At 43.2% G+C, this 18,790-nt stretch overlaps 1 protein-coding gene across 1 annotated transcript in view; it reads left to right on the top strand.

Annotated features, from left to right (window-relative positions):
- LOC144687400 (uncharacterized) overlaps positions 1-18,790 on the top strand; it is a 190,303-nt gene that overhangs the window by 148,327 nt on the left and 23,186 nt on the right. Inside the window, exons 71-77 of the mRNA XM_078553465.1 lie at positions 926-985; positions 6,154-6,201; positions 9,509-9,571; positions 10,740-10,802; positions 11,056-11,115; positions 14,930-14,992; positions 17,110-17,492. Coding sequence (XP_078409591.1) covers positions 926-985; positions 6,154-6,201; positions 9,509-9,571; positions 10,740-10,802; positions 11,056-11,115; positions 14,930-14,992; positions 17,110-17,492 — 740 coding nt within the window. The remainder of the gene's footprint in view (positions 1-925; positions 986-6,153; positions 6,202-9,508; positions 9,572-10,739; positions 10,803-11,055; positions 11,116-14,929; positions 14,993-17,109; positions 17,493-18,790) is intronic.

Here is an 18,790-nt window from a genome sequence, read left to right as displayed (position 1 = left end):
ACTTGGTGAAAATCCAGCCCTTGGTGTAAGCATAGTGTGAGACCCTAAAGGGTGACTGGAATCAGTGTCTCACATTCAATCTTTCACAACGAAACTCATTTGATGAAGACATTTTCAGCGGTGCGGATGTAATACACAACATATAAAACGACATGATAGTGTCCATAGGGCCATAGGCCAGAGTCTTCAGGTCGGCGTGCGTCCCGATGTCACCGCGCGTCATTCTGATTTTCAGTTCAGTGGCGCGCACCGGAGTCGGCTGCACGCCCGCCAAACTGTCAAAGGCCTATTAAGGCCATTTAAAACTAATTAAAATACTTAATGGAGCTGCCCGTCCAACCTTAAGGTTGGCGGGCAGGTGAAGAGCCCAGGCAGCCTTCGCATTTACCATGAAACCTCATCCACGGGCGAGATGAGGTTTCATGAAGTGTTTATAAATTGAAAAAAAATTTTTATTAAAGTTCACTGACATGTCTGAGCTCATGTGACACTGTCACATGAGGTGACATGACTTAATTTTTTTTTTTCTTTATTAAAATTTTTGATAATCAAACTAATCTCCCTAAGGCAGCTCTGTGCCTCGGGGAGTTTCCAGCACTCTTTCACGCGCATATCCGGGTGCGCGTCACGCTGGGCGGGCCCGCCCCCGCCCCCGCCCACGCCCGCTCCCACTCAGCTCCCCTGACAGGGAGAAAATTCTCCCGATAGAAAAATTACAGCACAGAAAGAGGCCATTCAGCCCATCGCCAGAAAGTAAAAAAAAACTAGCTGTCCAATTGGGCACTGGTAGCAATAGGGTTTAAACCTCTTTGCACAATCACTTTAATTTGTGTATTCCCTGCTGACTGATGTTGAAACTCTTTTATTACTTTCCTGATTCTAGTTGGGTGAATTGATTGTGAATATATTTATTTTCCTTCCGAAGAAACAACTACAACAACAGAGACAACCACCACAGCTAGTTCTACTGCCAGCTCCACACCTGGTAAGTGATGTCTTTTTTCATTAAACATGAGGAAGTAATTTAATATCAGAATGCAATTACAGCTTAAACTCCTGGTCAGTGAAATCCCCTTTGTCAGTCTTGGTTCACGGGTCACATTCTCACTTCAGAAGATGGTAGGATCAAGTCCGACTCTTCAGCACTAAATCTAACCTGCTCTTCTAGTGTTCTACTGAGGAAGAGCAGCACTGGGACTGAGGCTGTTGCTTTAGAGGTTCAGTTGAGACCTAGTCTGTACATTCACCTAGCCTTAGACATTCTCATGGTATTATTTCAAAGACCAGCAGTGAGTTATCCCCAGGATTCCGATTAATCCACCAAACACATCTTCCCCTCACCCCACCTGTCAGCATTCCGTAGGGACCATTCCATCTGGGACACCCTGGTCCACCCCTCCATTACCACCAACACCTCATCCCCCTCCCACGGCACCTTCCCATACAATCGCAGCAAGTGCAATAGCTGCCCCTTTACCTACTCCCTCCTTACCGTCCAAGGGCCCAAACACTCCTTTCAGGTCAAGCAGTGCTTCACTTGCACCTCCTTCAATTTGGTCTACTACATTCGCTGTTCCCAATGCGGTCTCCTCTACATTGGGGAGGCCAAACGCCGACTGGGTGACTGCTTTGCGGACCACCTTCAGTCTGTCTGTAAGCATGACCCAGACCTCCCTGTCACTTACCATTTCAACACACCACCCTGCTCTCATGCCCACATGTCCATCCTTGGCCTGCTGCAATGTTCCAGTGAAGCCGAACGCAAACTGGAAGAACAGCACCTCATCTTCCGATTAAGCTCTTTACAGCCTTCCGGACTTACCATTGTGTTCAATAACTTCAGATCTTGAACGTGCTCCTCTCCTCTACCTCCACCCCTTTTTTAATCCTTTTTTTCAAATTTATTTTTATTTTTTATCCACTTATTTTTATTTTTGTTTATTTTTCTTTTTCTTTATTTTTATTTTCATTTATTAATTGATTTACCCTCCTTATTATCCTATTTTCTATCCTTTTTTTTCCCACCACCGCCTCCTCCCCCAACCCCACCCCAAAAGGGCCATCTGTTACTTGTTCCATGTTGTTCTTGCACAGTCTGCTTACCTTTGTTCTGCTTTCTTACCTTTATGCCACTATCATCACTTTTTTTAGCCCTTACCACTACCATTGACACCCCCTTTGTCCTTTTTTCATGACATCTTTATCAATCTCTCCTTTGCCCCCACCTATTGCTGGCCTTCTATCCAGCTTCACCTGCTCCACCCCCCTTAAACAGTATAAATTTCATCCCATTTCTACTTCTCTTTAGCTCTGAAGAAGGGTCATACAGACTCGAAATGTTAACTCTGTTTCTCTCTCCACAGATGCTGTCAGACCTGCTGAGTTTTTCCAACATTTCTTTGTTTCAGATTTCTGGCATCTGCATATTTTGTTTTAATGGTGATCAATGTTTCTGCTTGAACCAGCATTTCTAAGAATAGATTTTCACAAAGCTCTTTGTGCGATCTGACTGTGTTCAAATCGAGTGACACCTTTCCTTCACTGCAACAGTGACTACACATCAGAAATAATGCCTTGGCTGTAGAGCACTTTGGGCCATATCAGGCGCCAGACAAATGCAATACGTTTAATATTACCTATTTGTGCACTTTCTTTTAAATGATGGACTGTATGCCAGGTCTGTCACTTCTCTCAAAACTGTCCCAGTTCGAGTTAGATGAATTGATTTTTATGCTTTTGTTTGTTTTTCTGAAGAATCAACAACAACAACAACAGGGACAAGCAACACACGTAAGGCGACTGCCAGTTCCACAACTGGTGAGTGATATCTCCTTTCAATACACATTAGCAAGTCTACTAACACAAGAATGGTTTCCAACTTCTGCACCCACTCCCTGAAAGCATATTACTTCCTTCTGCTCAACTTGGGCCCATTCATCTTGAAGGATGGATCTAAACATAATGGCCAGAATTTTTGGCTCGGCGAACGGGGACGGGGCACGCTCGCCGAGGCGTAAAATGACGCGTGGTGATATCGGGCGTGCGTCCCAATGTCACCACGCGTCATTTAGATTTTCAGTTTGGCGGGCGCGTAGTTGAGTTGGCTGTGCGCCCACCGAACTGTCAATGGCCTTTTAAGGCCATTTAAAAACTAATTAAACGAATAAACTGAGCTGCCCGTCCAACCTTAAGGTAGGCGGGCAGGCGAAGAGACCAGGCGGCCTTCGCCTTTTTCATGGAACTTCATCCACGGGCGGGATGAGGTTTCACGAAGTGTTTATAAATGGAATAAAAATTTTTATAGAAACTCATTGACATGTCCCAGCTGATGTGACACTGTCACATGAGGGGACATGTCATAAATTTTTTTCTTTTCTTTATTTAGAATTTTAAAACTTCAACTAATCTCCCTGAGGCACCTCTGTGCCTCAGTGAGATTTCTGCATTCTTTTGCACACATGCACGGAAGAGCACAGCTCCCCCCACCCGCACAGGGAGTGCACAGTGCTTATGTAAAATGTAAACATGTAAAATAGCGGCGCACACCCAATCAGGGGCGCCGATTGAGTCCGCGCCCACGCCCGCCCCCATCCGACCCTGCACAACTCCCACAACGGGGGGAGAAGTCTCCCCAGTACTTTTTAAGCATATTTTAGGCTCGATATATGTTGGATTGCCTTGTGGTGAATGCCCATTAAAACATGTTTAGGAATTGCATTGGAGTTTTGTGTTTTTGAGTTTCATTAATTTTTTTCAGAGGGAACAACTACAACAGTACCACCAGCTAAAACTGGATCTACCAGTGGTTCCACAACTGGTGAGTGATGGTTTCTTCTGTATATGATACCAAGGCCTTAGACACAATTGTTATTTTTCAACTTCAGCTCTTTAACAGTGAACGTCCATCCTTTGCTCTTCTAGCAACTTAGTCCATTCCTGATCGAGGACAGAAGTTGTTGGCTTAACTATTGAACAAGCCTGATTGTGATTTATTTCAAAAACAACCGTAAAACATGCGCCTTCATGAAGACCCTTGAAGTCAGCATTCTTAGTAAAGGGAACAAGTTTGAAATTGGTAATTAGATAATGCAATGGAATTTACACATGCTGAAAGTGATACCATGCTAGGCATCACTGTAGACAATTATTTATACGGTCGTGATGAACTTCAACGAATTCTGCTTTTATTGCCTGAATATACAGGAATTGACTCCAGATGGGTCTGCAGGTATTCAGTTGTTGAATAACTGGAAATATGAGCTGTGAGTGGCCACAGTGCTGTTACAGCCACATCTCAAACTGTGACACTGGTTGTATAATATTATTGTTTTCTGATCTGAAGTTGCTTTGGGCTTTCAAAGTGCACTGGTATTTTAATATCAGCACAGTTTTGGATGAAATGTGTTGGATGGTTTCAGTGTGTCAAACATGAGCTTCCATAATGCTACGCACTTGGTGGACAGCTTGTCATCATGCAGGTGGAATATACAACTTATATTATGGTGGGATACTGATTGATTGGGCATCTGTAATAAGCGTTTCTAAACTGATAGTGAATTCTGTTAATAATTTGTTTAATAACTGGTGGGGGATGTCTTGTGCCATAGTGGTAGCATCTCTACCTCTGGGCCAGAAGCTCTAGGTTCACGTCCCAATTCAGGACTTGATGGCCATGCATAATGACAGATTGATTATCAGCCATTAAATCCCTCCAATATGCCTGATGGAAGGCGATAAAGAACTGGAGCACTTCCTGGTCAGCCATTCTGCAGAAGGCAACAGCAAAGAGTCCTTTAATCATAATAATGGACCAATCCAATGGAAGTCCATGGTCACCATGGGCACAGTGCCTGAAGGCAGAAGAATGACTGGTGATTTTGTTGAAACTGTCCCAATTCAAACCTGAATTGCAGAACTGTAGCCCACTTGCAAATCATGTGACCTGTAGTAGCCATGTTTTTGGTCAGGAAAGTACATTTTTAAATAGGCAGAAAGTAAGGTGTGATTTAACCAGTTTATGATCTTTAATTTCTTATGGACCCAAGCGTTGTTTGTCAGTGAATGTCAATACCTTTGCTGTTCTAGCGACTTAGTCTATTCCTGCTCGAGGACAGAGATTCTTTGCTTAAATATTAAACAAATATCATTATGATTTATTCCAAAAACAACTATCAAAAACAAGTCTTCCATAAATAAAAAGTCTTGAATTCAACCTCTGTATTCCTAATTAATAGGATATGTTTCAAGTGAGTGATTAGATAATGCAATGGAATTTACAATCATTGAATGTCTTAGTCACGCTAGGCATCTCTGTGGACAATGTGGCGATGAGCTTCAGGGATTTTTCCTTTTATTATCTGGATCTACAGGGAGGATCAAGATTGGCCTACAGGTATTCAGCTGTTGAATAAGTGAGAGTATGAGCTGTGAGTGTCCTCAGTGTTGTTGCATCCACATCTCAACCTGTGACACATGTTTTGTGAAGGATAGTTTTGTGCTCTGGTCTGCTGTTGGATTAGGCTTTCAAAGTGCACGAGCATTTTATGTTTCAGCACAGTCTTGGATGAAGATCTCCTGGATGGATTCAGTATCTCAAACATGAGCTTCCAAAATGATACCTATGTGGTGGGGGAGCTTCTCATTAGTGCAGGTGGAATACACAACTTATATTATGCAGGATACTGATTGCCTGGGGATCTGTAGGAAGAGTTTTCAAACCTGAGGTGAACTCTCTTCTAATTTGTGTAATAGCTGGTGATTGGGTTGAAATTGTCTCAATACTGTCCCAATTCAAAATTGGATGTAGTGAATGTTTTAAATTATTTTGTTGTTCTTCAGAAGAAACAACTTCAACAACAGTGACAACCACCATGCCTGTGTCTACTACCAGATCCACAACTGGTGAGTGAGGTCTTCTCTTAATGAACATTGAACATTCTTTGGTAGTTCAGTACTCCCAACTTCAACTCATTTATTTCCTTCTTCGAGGCCTTTGGCTTATTATTTTTTGAGTGATGTATTATAAACTTACCCTTAATTATTTTCTTCCATTTATTTGGCACAAATCATATCATCTCATGTTGAAAGTCCATGAATGTTCTTTCGGAATTGAATCCAAATTTTGTGACTTTAACTGTCTTTAATATTCGTCAGAAGGAACAACTACAGTAGTGTCACCAACAACAACTGGCTCCACAACTGGTGAGTGATGGTTTCTTTCATCATGAATTGTGAAGCCTTAGGTCCAAGTTTTTTTTATCACAGCTTCAGCTCCTTGTCAATGAAAGTCTAATCCCTTGCTCTTCCAGCGCATTGTTCCATTCCAGCTTGAGCCACGTGTACATAATAAGACTTGGCTGAGATCCCAGACAGCTATTTAAATTAGAGTACACAATTTTTGATTGACAGCTCAGACTCTCTGATCTCTGCAGTCACTTTCTCAAACACAGAATCACACAGAATCTGCACTGACACGTGAGAAACACCTGACCTACCTACCTAATCCTATTTACCAGCACTTGGCCCATAGCCTTGAATGTTATGACGTGCCAAGTGCTCATCCAGGTACTTTTTAAAGGATGTGAGGCAACCAGCCTCCACCACCCTCCCAGGCAGAGCATTCTAGACCGTCACCACCCTCTGGGTAAAAATGTTTTTCCTCACATGAGACTCACTGGCCTGTAGTTCCCTGGCTTATCTCTATAACCCTTCTTAAATAGCGGAACCACATTAGCTGTTCTCCACTCCTCTGGCACCTCCCCCGTGGCCAGAAAGGAATTAAAAATTCAGGTCAGAGCCCCTGCGATCTCTTCCCTTGCCTCCCTCAGCAGTCTGGGACACAAATCATCCAGACCTGGAGATTTGTACACCTTTTAAGCCTGCCAACACCTCCAATACCTTGTCATTCCCTATATCAATTTGCTTAAGAACCTCGCAGTCTCTCTCCCCGAGTTTGATACCTTCATCCTCATTCTCTTGGGTGAAGACGGATGTGAAGTATTCGTTCAACACTCTACCGATGTCCTCTGGCTCCACCCATAGATTGTCCCCTTGGTCCCTAATGGGCCCTACTCTTTCCCTAGTTATCCTCTTCCCATTGATATACTTATAGAATATCTTGGGATTTTCCCTACTTTTACCAGCCAGAGATTTCTCATATTCCCTCCTCGCTCTCCTAATTGCTTTCTTAAGCTCCACCCTGCACTGTCTGTACTCCACTAATGCCTCTGCTGATTTGCTTCCCTTGTACCTGCTAAAAGCCTCTCTTTTCCTTCTCATCGTAACCTGTTTGTGGTTTTTGAAACTTCAAAAGCCTGAATGATTGACACTATTATTAATTTGCCATACAGACTTTTTTCATAGGAGAAACTTATCAGGGAATTACATTTCTTCAAAGTTCTTTTTAAGATCCCACTATACACTCTGATGTTCATTGGCTTTAGAATGTGCACAGTACGTCAATGGACAAGGAAGTGCCCAGAGCTTTGCATAAAGGTCATGAGGGACCTGAGGGAGTAAGTGGAATGTTTAGCTTGGCACAGGCGCCTGAGGCGATATAAGGACAGTGTATGGGAGCGTAACTTGGCACAGGAGGCTTGAGGAAGATCTTTTGAATTTACCTTTAAAAGATCCCCTCATGCACACTGGGGTTCATGACTCCTCTAAGGGGCCATGAACTACGCCTATTTAAAAACCTGGCCCGACTCCATGAAGATTACAGAGGAGATAATTATCTTTGCAATGGCCAGGATAGGTGTGCAGGATGCAGTCTTCTGACAGAAAGCAGCCTGCGCCCTTGAAAAGCACGCCCAGAAATTAGGCAGCCCAGGAATGGGATCGGGAAATCCCAGAATTAGAACCTGCCTGTCATTTTTAAGGGCCCCCAAGTCAAGCTGACTTGGTGAAAATCCAGCCCTTGGTGTCAGCATAGTGTGAGACCCTAAAGGGTGACTGGAATCAGTGTCTCAAATTCAATCTTTCACAACGAAACTCATTTGATGAAGACATTTTCAGCGGTGCAGATGTAATACACAACATATAAAATGACATGATATTGTCCATAGAGCCATAGGCCAGAGTCTTCAGGTCGGCGTGCGTCCCGATGTTACCGTGCGTCATTCTGATTTTCAGTTCATTGGGCGCGCACCGGAGTCGGCTGCACGCCCGCCAAACTGTCAAAGGTCTATTAAGGCCATTTAAAAACTAATTAAAATACTTAACGGAGCTGCCCGTCCAACCTTAAGGTTGGTGGGCAGGCGAAGAGCCCAGGCAGCCTTCGCATTTACCATGAAACCTCATCCACGGGCAAGATGAGGTTTCATGAAGTGTTTATACATTGAATAAAATTTTTTATTAAAGTTCTCTGACATGTCACAGCTCATGTGACATGAGGTGACATGACTTAATTTTTTTTTCTTTATTAAAATTTTTGATAATCAAACTAATCTCCCTAAGGCAGCTCTGAAATCAGCCTCCCCTCTCTGAGTGAACACAACATATCTCAAAAGGGTAATTAGGTCCTGCAATTAAATTAAACATTACAGTAAATCACTCGGCGCCAATGTGGTCAGCTAAGGTGACAATTGTCATTGAATTTTGAATTAAACACCTTGATACATGATAAATTTCTCCAAATGGGAGACTAGGTAATCAGTTATTGAACAACTGAAAGTGATACCTATTTTGTGAAAGATATAATTGCGTTCTCATTTGAATCCCCTATAATCTTTCACAGTGCCCTGCGGATTCTAAGTGTCAACACAGTGTGAGAAAGTAAAGGGGGCCTGTAATCAGTGCGTCACATTCAATCTTTCACAATGACACTCATTTGATGTGCAGCTTGTCAGTGGCACAGATGGAACGTACAACTTCTAAAATGATACGTTAATGTCCAATTGGCACTTGTAGTAATAGGCTTTAAACCTTTCTGCACATTCTCTTGTAATTTATGTATACACTGCTGGTTGGTTCACGAGTCGCATTCTCTCTTCAGAAGATGATGGGATCAAGTCCGCCTCCAGAGCCTTAACTCTAAAGCTGGCCTGATCTTATAGTGTTCTACTGAGGAAAGATAGCACTGGGACTGAGGTGTTGGCTGTTGGATGAGAGATTCAGTTGAGCCCTTGTTTGCACTCTCTGGTGGTCTTAAAGATTCTCAGACATTATTTCAAAGATGAGTAGGGAGTTTTCCCCGAGCTCTGATCAATATTTATGCTTGAACCAACATCTCTGGGAATAGATTTTCACATAACTCTTTGTGTGATCTGACTCTGCTCAAATTGACACTTTTCCTACCTTGCAGCAGTGACTACATATCAAAACAATTTGTTGGCTGCAGGGCACTTTCATTAATCATATCAGGCACTAGGTGTATGCAATACCTTTAATATTACCTATTTGCGAACTTTCTTTTAAATGGCGGAATGTACAGCGAGTCTGTTGCTTATGTCAAAGCTGCCCCAGTTAGAGTTGGATGTATTGGTTCTTAATGCCCTTGTTTGTCCCTCAGAAGAATCAATTACAACACCAGGAGCAAGCACCACAAGTGAGGCGACTGCCAGTTCCACAACTGGTGAGTGATATCCTTTCAATACACATTAGCAAAAGTCTATTAACACAAGAATGGTTTTTCAACTTTATCACCCTCTCTGTGAAAGTATATTACTTCCTTCTGCTCAACACTTCATGGCCCATTTCATTTTGAGGGACGTGATTTAATCTAAACATGTTTCCTCATTTTTCAAGCTCCATACATGTCAGATTGCCTTGCGGTGAACATCCCTAAAAACATATTTAGGAAGTGCATTGGAGCCTTGTTGTTTTGAATATCATTATTTTTTTCAGAGGGAATAACTACAACAGTGCCTTGAACCACAACTGGCTCAACCAATGTTTCCACAACTGATAAATGATGCTTTCTTCTGTACATAATAGCAAGGCCTTAGACCCAAGTGTTATTTTTCAAATTCAGCTCCTTGACAGGGAATTTCCATTCCTTTGCTTTTATAGCAACTTAGTCCATTCTGCTCGAGGGCAGAGGTTGTTGGCTTAAGTATTGAACAAGTTTCATTTTGATTTATTTCAAAACAACTTTCAAACAGGCATCTTCCATAAATGAAGACCCTAATGTAGCCTCTGTATCCTTAGAGAATGTGGAACAAGTTTCAAATGGGTGATTAGATAATGTAATGGAATTTACTCATACCGAGAGTCATAGCATTCTAGTCATCACCATGGACAATTATTTATACGATGGTGATGAGCTTCAGTGAATTCTGCTTTTATTATCTGGATATACAGGAATTGACTCCAGGTGGGTCCACAGGTATTCAGCTAAGAGTATGAGCTGTGTGTGTCCACAGTGTAGTTGCATCCACACCTTAAACTGTGATACATGTATGAAAGTATTGTGCTGTGGTGTGTAGTTGCAATAGGCTTTCAAAGCACATTTGTATTTTAAGTGTCAGCACAGTCTTGGATGAAGATATGCTGGATTGATTCAGTGACTCAAATGTGAGCTTCCAAAATAATACTCGCTTGATGGTGAGCTTATTATTCTTGAAGATGGAACACAGAACTTATATAATGTAGGATGCTGTCTGAATGGATACCTCTAGTAATAGTTTTCAAACTCATTTGGGAACTCTCTTTGAATTTGTTTTATAGTTTCTGATTCTGTTGAAACTGTCTTAATACTATCCCGATTCGCAATTATTTTGAATCCTTTTGTTTGTCTTCAGGAGAAGTAACATCAACAACAGTAACAACCATCACATACGGTTCGACTGCCAGTTCCTCAACTGGTGAGTGAGGCCTTCTCTTGATGAACATGGAATGTTTTTTGAACTCATTCAGTACTTTCTGCTTCAGCTCAATTACTTCCTTCTCTGAGGGCTTTGGCCTAGCATTGTTTGAGCGATGTATTGTAAATTTACATTTAATGATTATCATATATTTATTCAACACAAATCACATTGTCTTATGTGAAAGTCCATAAATGTTCTTCAGGAATTTTGTCAAAATCATATGACTTTGAATGTCTTCCATATTTTTCAGAAGCAACAACTACACCAGTGTCACCAAAATCAACTGGCTCAACCACTGGCTCCACAACTCGTGAGTGATGTCTTCTTTCGTTCCACATTTGGAACAATTTTCCTCAAGAGCAGCTTGGGAATTGTGTTGGTGTCTTGTTGCTCTTGTACTGAAACAATGATTTCACAGCCTAGGTGTCAAAATTTGCTGTGGTCTGCATAACTCGCTAGATGGGGGCACAGTTCTTGCCATGCAGCTTGTGGCAAGCAGCTGAAATGCACACGTCAACCCATGCCATTTTCAATACAAATGTCCACTATCATCCTTGTGTGGTCCCTTACTGCCTCTCTTCCTTGTGCTTTTTTCCTGGCCAAGTGCTCTTATGAGTGGCTGCAGCAGGGATGGTGGAGGGCTGCTGGAATTCAATGAAGGAGACTGCAGGTGGTCTTGGAGGACTAGTGCAAGCAGCTTTGGTCCTAGAAGGCTTAGCATATTTGCATCAACAGTGTGTGCTGACTATCTGATAGGTAACAGAGAGGGCGCTACATGGCAGAGGTGAGTGAATGCCGTCATCCTGAGAAAGGACAGCAGGTTCATGCACATGGAGCGACTGCCGCTCCTTTGGGGTGGTGGCTCATCAATCCTAGTAACTGACTTGAGCACAGATTGCTGGACTGTTATGAGAGCCCATGAGCCCCTTTATACACTGGTGCATGCAGCCATGATGGCTGGCGCCTGAGTGCTTACCTGGCAGAAACAGAGTTTGCATGACCTCAGGCTGAGCTTTCACCTAATCATCCAGATGTTGGGTGGCTTATGCTTGTGTTGCATTGGAATCTGAGACATCGGCCATCAGGGGCTACATCATGGTTGGGTCCACAAGTGACCTAATGGAGCTGGCCAGCTGTTCCAGGTTGGAAAAGATGTGTTCCAAGCTCTGCATAAAGCCCTGTACAAAGCTGGTGCTGGACTCCTCCATGATCCTTGACAATGAATGCAGGTTTTCTGGCAGGCCTGCAATGCACCATGCGTTGTATTGTGTACACCCTCAGCCTTCTTCTGGGATCACCCCATCAAAGTCCCCATCTGAGTTGTCTACAGAACTGACTTCAATCTCCAGTGAGGTGGCAATCCCCTTGCCCCCTGTCCTGACTACAGGCCACTCGTGCTCAGCGTCTCACCATTTGTAGATGTTGCCTCTTTGCATGCACTTTAAAAGGAAGCTATGTCAGTATCTGAGCAAAAACAGAATTACCTGGAAAAACTCAGCAGGTCTGGCAGCATCGGTGGATGCTGCCAGACCTGCTGAGTTTTTCCAGGTAATTCTGTTTTTGTTTTGGATTTCCAGCATCCGCGGTAGTTTTTTGTTTTTATCTCAGTATCTGAGCTGGTGGCTGTGTGTGTGTGTGTGAGTGAATGATGATGTTTCTTCTTCAACACTGTCTTCCTGCTCTTCCAGCTATTGCTCTTCCACTCCTGCATGGCTAGATTGCAGTTCTCTGAAAGGGGAAAGACACAAAGAGGTAGGTTTCAGGTGAGAGGAGAGGTGTAGGGCAGAAAGCAAGAGATGCACACTAACCAGCCAAAGTTTGTAAATCAGGTGAGATTATGGAATCAGGGTGGGGGTGGGGGAAGAAGTGGGATTTGGACAGGAAATGTAGGTATGAAGATGATGCTGATGCTTTCATAGTCACTGCTGGCTTCAGCCTTAGTCGTGGCCACTCCCATGATGGTGAGCACCATCTCCTCCATGAGTGTAAGGACTGCTGTCGCCCACTGATTTAATCTTGCTGTATCGGCTTTGCACTACCTTGTCTTACAATAGAGAGAAAAGCGTGTCAGTGAGTGTTCTGCAATCTGTTGGGAGATATGGCTGTCATGGATGAATAGCCGAGCAAGCTGAGATGTGGACATCATGTTTTCAACAGTCATGTCTGAAGGTGGGAGTCATGAACAGCTATGAGCCATGATTTGATAGATTGTTGTTGAAGGTGCATCAAACAGTGAGTGGTGCAGTTGCTGGGATATAGAAATTGAAGATGCATTCACTGAGCTTGCAGTGGGTCTGCAACTGGGTCCTGTGGACTCTTGGTATTTACTTCCCTGTCTAACTGGTTCCACTGCCTTACAAAGTTTGTCCAGAGGACCTCCTGGCCCCTGTGAATAGATGAGCTCTCTGTTTCTCCTCATCTCCTGCATCAAGGCTTCCATGCAGTATTGGAAAATCTTGGAGCCTGCTGTTTGCCATGTTGTCCAATTATTTAAGGTTTCCCATGTCAAAATCACTTTTGGGATGACTTTCAACAGCTGCTCCAACCGCAGTGCATCTCCCCTTTAAGAAATGCAGGCTGCTTGAACATCTGCAAGCCTCTCAAGATTTTGTGAGCCCTGCTCAGTCGTGTAGTCATTCAACAGCACCCTCAGCCCTCATTGCACAATGCAGCCAATTAAATTACTAGACAGCGTATTTAACCTGAGCTTCTGACAAACTGGAACTCCCACCCTCAACCTCTGTAATCTCTCTCCACCTTTTTATATTCAGATATCAAACAGGCATCTTGTTGCAAAACTGACAATAAGGCTTGTGGTTCAAAGTCACAGCTGCCATTTAGCAACGGGTATGGGTATTAGCTGGCATGCTCTACCAGTCAGGAGCCCAAAAGTCCACATCAAGCACAATGGGTTGAATTTAATGCCTTCCCCCAAGGCAAGTTTGGTGGCGGGGGTGCAGGTGGGGGTAACAATTAATCGAGCGGGAGGTACCCCACCACCTTCTCGCCTCAGCCCCGATTAAATCCATGCTGGGAAGGCTTGTGGGCGGCCTTCCCCTCCAACGCCAATTGAGGCCCTTAAGTGGGCGATTAATGCTTAAGGGCCTCATCCTGTCACCGCTGAGCAGGGGACTCACTGGCCTTCCTTGATTACCGCCCAATGTTTCTGTTTAAGCCAATGGAAAGAAAATTGTGCAAGGTAATAGTATAGATTATTTAAGGACAGGCTGCATAAATATGAGAAAGAAATGGAGGCACGTACTGATAGAGTTGAATGAGAAAAGATGAGAGGAGGCTCAAGCGGACCATAAATGTTGGCATTGACTGCTTGGTCCTGTTTCTATGTTTATATTCAATGCATTTTGATGAAGTGTATAATATGTAGCTGTTCTGCAACCACCCAGTTTCCACTCTGAGTGTCAAATTTAATCCCCATAGTTTCTACTGAAAATGGCTCACTATTCTGGCTTTATTCAAATATTGAAGCTATCAGCCAAGCAATTGGCTAAATTTATAAGGATGAAGTAATGGACGTTTACTGTTTGGGTGCGGAAATTGAACACAAGTTAAAAGACACACAAATATACATGGAAAAAGACCATGGTAGACCCCCACTTGTTGCTGTCATTGTTCTAGTTGTTTCTTTTGAAGAACAATAAAGATATTCAACTATTGAACTATTTCAAGTTTGCCCATGTAATAATAATGAACACTTTAAATTCAAATTATGTTAGTTTAACCTCTCAACAATTTTCACCCAAAACAAAAGTGCAGGAACAAGCTTCCATTTGGCAAAAATAAGCTTAAAGCACACATTTTGTCAAAGACCCTTCTGGCATCGGGAAAGAGGCTACAAAATACACAAATTCATAAATGAATTTCCAACCTAAGGAAGGTTGGAAAAAAAACCCTCGCTTCTCCAATGATACAGTGATATGCTAGTGCAGGAATTCCAAAAGGGCCAGCATTCTGAACTGTCAACCAATGGAAACACCATGCTAGTGCACATTTGTTGGGAAACCAAACAATTTCTTCAATAACTTCAATTTGTTTAATGATTTGAAGATAAAAGGGTACATTTCAGAGAATACTGTCATAGTTTGAATGATTTTCTTTCTCTTCAGGAGAAAAAAGTACAACACTAGGGGTAAGAACCACAACTGGGTCTACTATCAGCTCCACCACTGGTAAGTAATTCTTTTCAATATTTCCATATAACCTTCATACCCCACTTTCAGTTAGCAGATTGGCAGCCTTTTCAGGAATCTTCTCTGCGTGGCCTGTGTTAGAATATCCATTTCATTTCTAGAGTTAATGCAGGCACTATTCATTCCCCAAGGAAGCTTCCCAATTCTCCAGAGAACTGACTTTCTCCTGAAGCAAACAGTGGTCATTCAAAAATCATTTTCATGAGAGTTATTCAGTAAGAAATAACGTTTCCACAAAAATTGGAAAATCAGCTTCATAAAAACTTTGACCTAGAAATGTGATTGATTGGTTGGACATAAACTCAACTGGTATACCTGTAGGGTGTTGAATTTTGGGGAGGAGAGTACAAGCATGTAAGGAAAGATGATTCTTGACATAAAAACAAAAAACTACTGTGGATGCTGGAAATCCAAAGTAAAAACAGAATTACCTGGAAAAACTCAGCAGGTCTGGTAGCATCGGCGGAGAAGAAAAGAGTTGACATTTCAAGTCCTCATGACCCTTCAACAGAACCCTTCTATTGAAGGGTCATGAGGACTTGAAACGTCAACTCTTCTCCGCTGATGCTGCCAGACCTGCTGAGTTTTTCCAGGTAATTCTGTTTTTGTTTTGATTCTTGACATATCCTGGCAACTGAGTAACTATAGCTGTGAATTCCTTGATTTCTGCATTAAACGGTGTAGAAATACCTATGTGATGTTACAATCCATGGCCTGAATCTTCTGGTTGGTGTGCAGGGCAGGCCTTGCACGCTGACGCATAAAATGACACGCGGTAATGTCGGGCGTGCATCCTGACGTCACCACGCATCATTCCAATCTTCAGTTCATCGGGCACACACCGGAGTTGGATGCACACCCGCCAAACTGTCAAAGGCCTATTAAGGCCATTAATCAACTAATTGAGGCATTTGTCAGGGCCGCCCATCCAATCTTAAGGTTGGCGGGCAGGCGAAGAGCCCAGGCGGCCTTCGCATTCTCATGGAACCTCATCCACGGGCAGGATGAGGTTTCATGAAGGCTTTATTAATTTAATAAAATGCTTCATGTAAATTGATAAACATGTCCTACCTCATGTGACAATGTCACATGAGGAGACATGTCTGAATCATTTTATTTTTTATTTATCACATTTTTATGACTTTCCTTAATCTCCCTGAGGCAGCTCCGTGCCTCAGGGAGATTTCTGTTCTCTTTCGCGAAAGAGCGCAAGCCCTGACTCACCCTCCGCCGCTCCCGCACAGGTAGCACTGAACGCTTCCAGGTGCACGTCGTGCTTGGCGGGCCTTAATTGGCTCGTCCACATAAAATGGCAGCACGCATGGCGACGATCGGCCTGCTTCCCCCCACTCCACACCCCAGTCTCCACTGTTAGGGAAATCTTCAGGAAAGTCCTCCCCGGGAATAATAATTTATTCTTGGAAGACCATCCTTTGGGACACCAAGTAATAGTGAAATGAGATGAGCCTGGCATTTCTAATAGTGTCAATAGAGAAGCAGCAGGTGTGGGATGCAGATGTTCATGACTCTTTCCTCTAGATACTTGTCCTGACTAAAGAGCAGAAAAGTTTAATTTTTAGCCACAAATGTCTTTTTTGTACTCTCTAAATCAGTCTCTCCTAATCTGTGCTTATTTGTTAACATCTGCACTACACTTGTTGTAAGGATCAATGCTTTTGTGCACCAAAGTATGTCAAAAGGTTGCAGTATTTCCAATTTGACATAGGCATTTCCCAAAGCATATTCTATTGTTGGCATTTTTCTTATTCAGTAGAGAGAATACATATGCATGCATTTAAGTTTCAAAGGAGCACTGAAGCTTTGATATTATGATTGCTTGTTTTCTGATCATATCTGTGTCTCATAAATAAGCCTCAGGACAATACTGATCAGCTGCCATTATTATTGGAGACCATTAAGTTCTCCAAAAATGTAGTGCCAAATTAATGATTGAGAGACATATCCAAAATATTTGAGTTTTTAAAAACTATTGTCATTTTATAGCTTTGCAGATGAAACAAAATGAGTTTTTGAAAATACCATAGCAATTATTTTTATTTCATATCAAGATAATTGAATTTTCCTTCATTTTGCAGAGATTCCTTGCAATGGTGTGTGGTCGGGCTGGATTAATAACAACACTCCATCTCTTCCATTTAACATTCAAGATCATGAATTATTGAATCCAATTCGTAACACTGTGTGTAACTCTGCTTCAGACCGGATTACTAATATTCAATGCGAAGCCATCAGATTCCCTGGGTCTCCAATTAGTCAGACTAAGGACAATGTGACATGTGACTTAAATAATGGATTGATATGTCAACAACCAGCTTATGGTGCATTCATCTGTTTGGACTACAGAATTAGAGTTTGCTGCGGGCCAAGTGAAAACACAACCCCTCCACTCACAACTACGACTGTCTCCACAACGACCACACCTGAAGAATGTTTCTGTAATTCAGACCCACCAAGAAAGGTAATCAAGTTGCACCTAATTTCTCGTAAGTTTAAGTAACTTAATACTTGAAAACAGTTATATTTAAAATAAGTGGATCACTTTAATTTTCACAGCAGTAATCAAAGATTTAGCAGCTTGTTGCATATTCCAGGTCTGTCCCTCGCCATTGTCACAGGCTGAACCAGACTGTCGACACCCGCAGTGTCCTATCTGACCCTCAGCTGAGCTTCTGAAACCATTTCCTCTCCAGCACCAAGATCATTCATTTCTACCTCTTTATTATTGCCTGATGTGCCTCTGCTTCAGCTCTTGGTTGCGTAAACTCTCATCCATGCTTTATTACCTCTAGACTTGATTGAGAGAATGGGATGGAGTCCTTACAGGAAGCGGGGTGTGAGGAGCTGTAGTCGAGGTAGCTGTAGGAGTCTCAATTTCTGGTGATAGACTATCCACCAATATCCATTACAAGCCTACCGACTCCCACAGCTACCTCAACTACAGCTCCTCACATCCCGCTTCCTGTAAGGACTCCATCCCATTCTCTCAATTCCTTCGCCTCCGTCACATCTGTTCTGATGATGCCACTTTCAAAAACAGTTCCTCTGACATGTCCTCCTTCTTCCGTAACCGAGGTTTTCCACCCACGGTGGTTGACAGGGCCCTCAACCGTGTCCGGCCCCTCTCCCGCGCATCCACCCTCACACCTTCTTCTCCCTCCCAGAAACATGATAGGGTCCCCCTTGTCCTCACTTATCACCCCACCAGCCTCCGCATTCAAAGGATCATCCTCCGCCATTTCCGCTAACTCCAGCATGATGCCACCACCAAACACATCTTCCCTTCACCCCCTCCGGCGGCATTCCACAGGGATTGTTCCCTCCGGGACACCCTGGTCCACTCCTCCATCACCCCCTACACCTCAACCCCCTCCCACGGCACCTTCCCATGCAACCGCAGAAGGTGCAACACCTGCCCCTTTACTTCCCCTCTCCTCAACGTCCAAGGGCCCAAACACTCCTTTCAAGTGAAGCAGCATTTCACTTGCACTTCCCTCAAATAGTCTACTGCATTCTTTGCTCCCAATGCGGTTTCCTCTACATTGGAGAGACCAAATGCAGACTGGGTGACCGCTTTGCAGAACACCTTCGGTCTGTTCACAAGTATTACCCAGACCTCCCTGTCGCTTGCCATTTCAACTCTCCACCCTGCTCTCATGCCCACATGTCCATCCTAGGCCTGCTGCATTGTTCCAGTGAAGCTCAACGCAAACTGGAGGAACAGCACCTCATCTTCCGACTAGGCACTTTACAGCCTTC

Source organism: Cetorhinus maximus, chromosome 12, assembly GCF_964194155.1.
Source record: "Cetorhinus maximus chromosome 12, sCetMax3.hap1.1, whole genome shotgun sequence".
NCBI lineage: Eukaryota > Metazoa > Chordata > Chondrichthyes > Lamniformes > Cetorhinidae > Cetorhinus > Cetorhinus maximus.
This window is presented reverse-complemented; position numbering and strand designations above follow the sequence as displayed.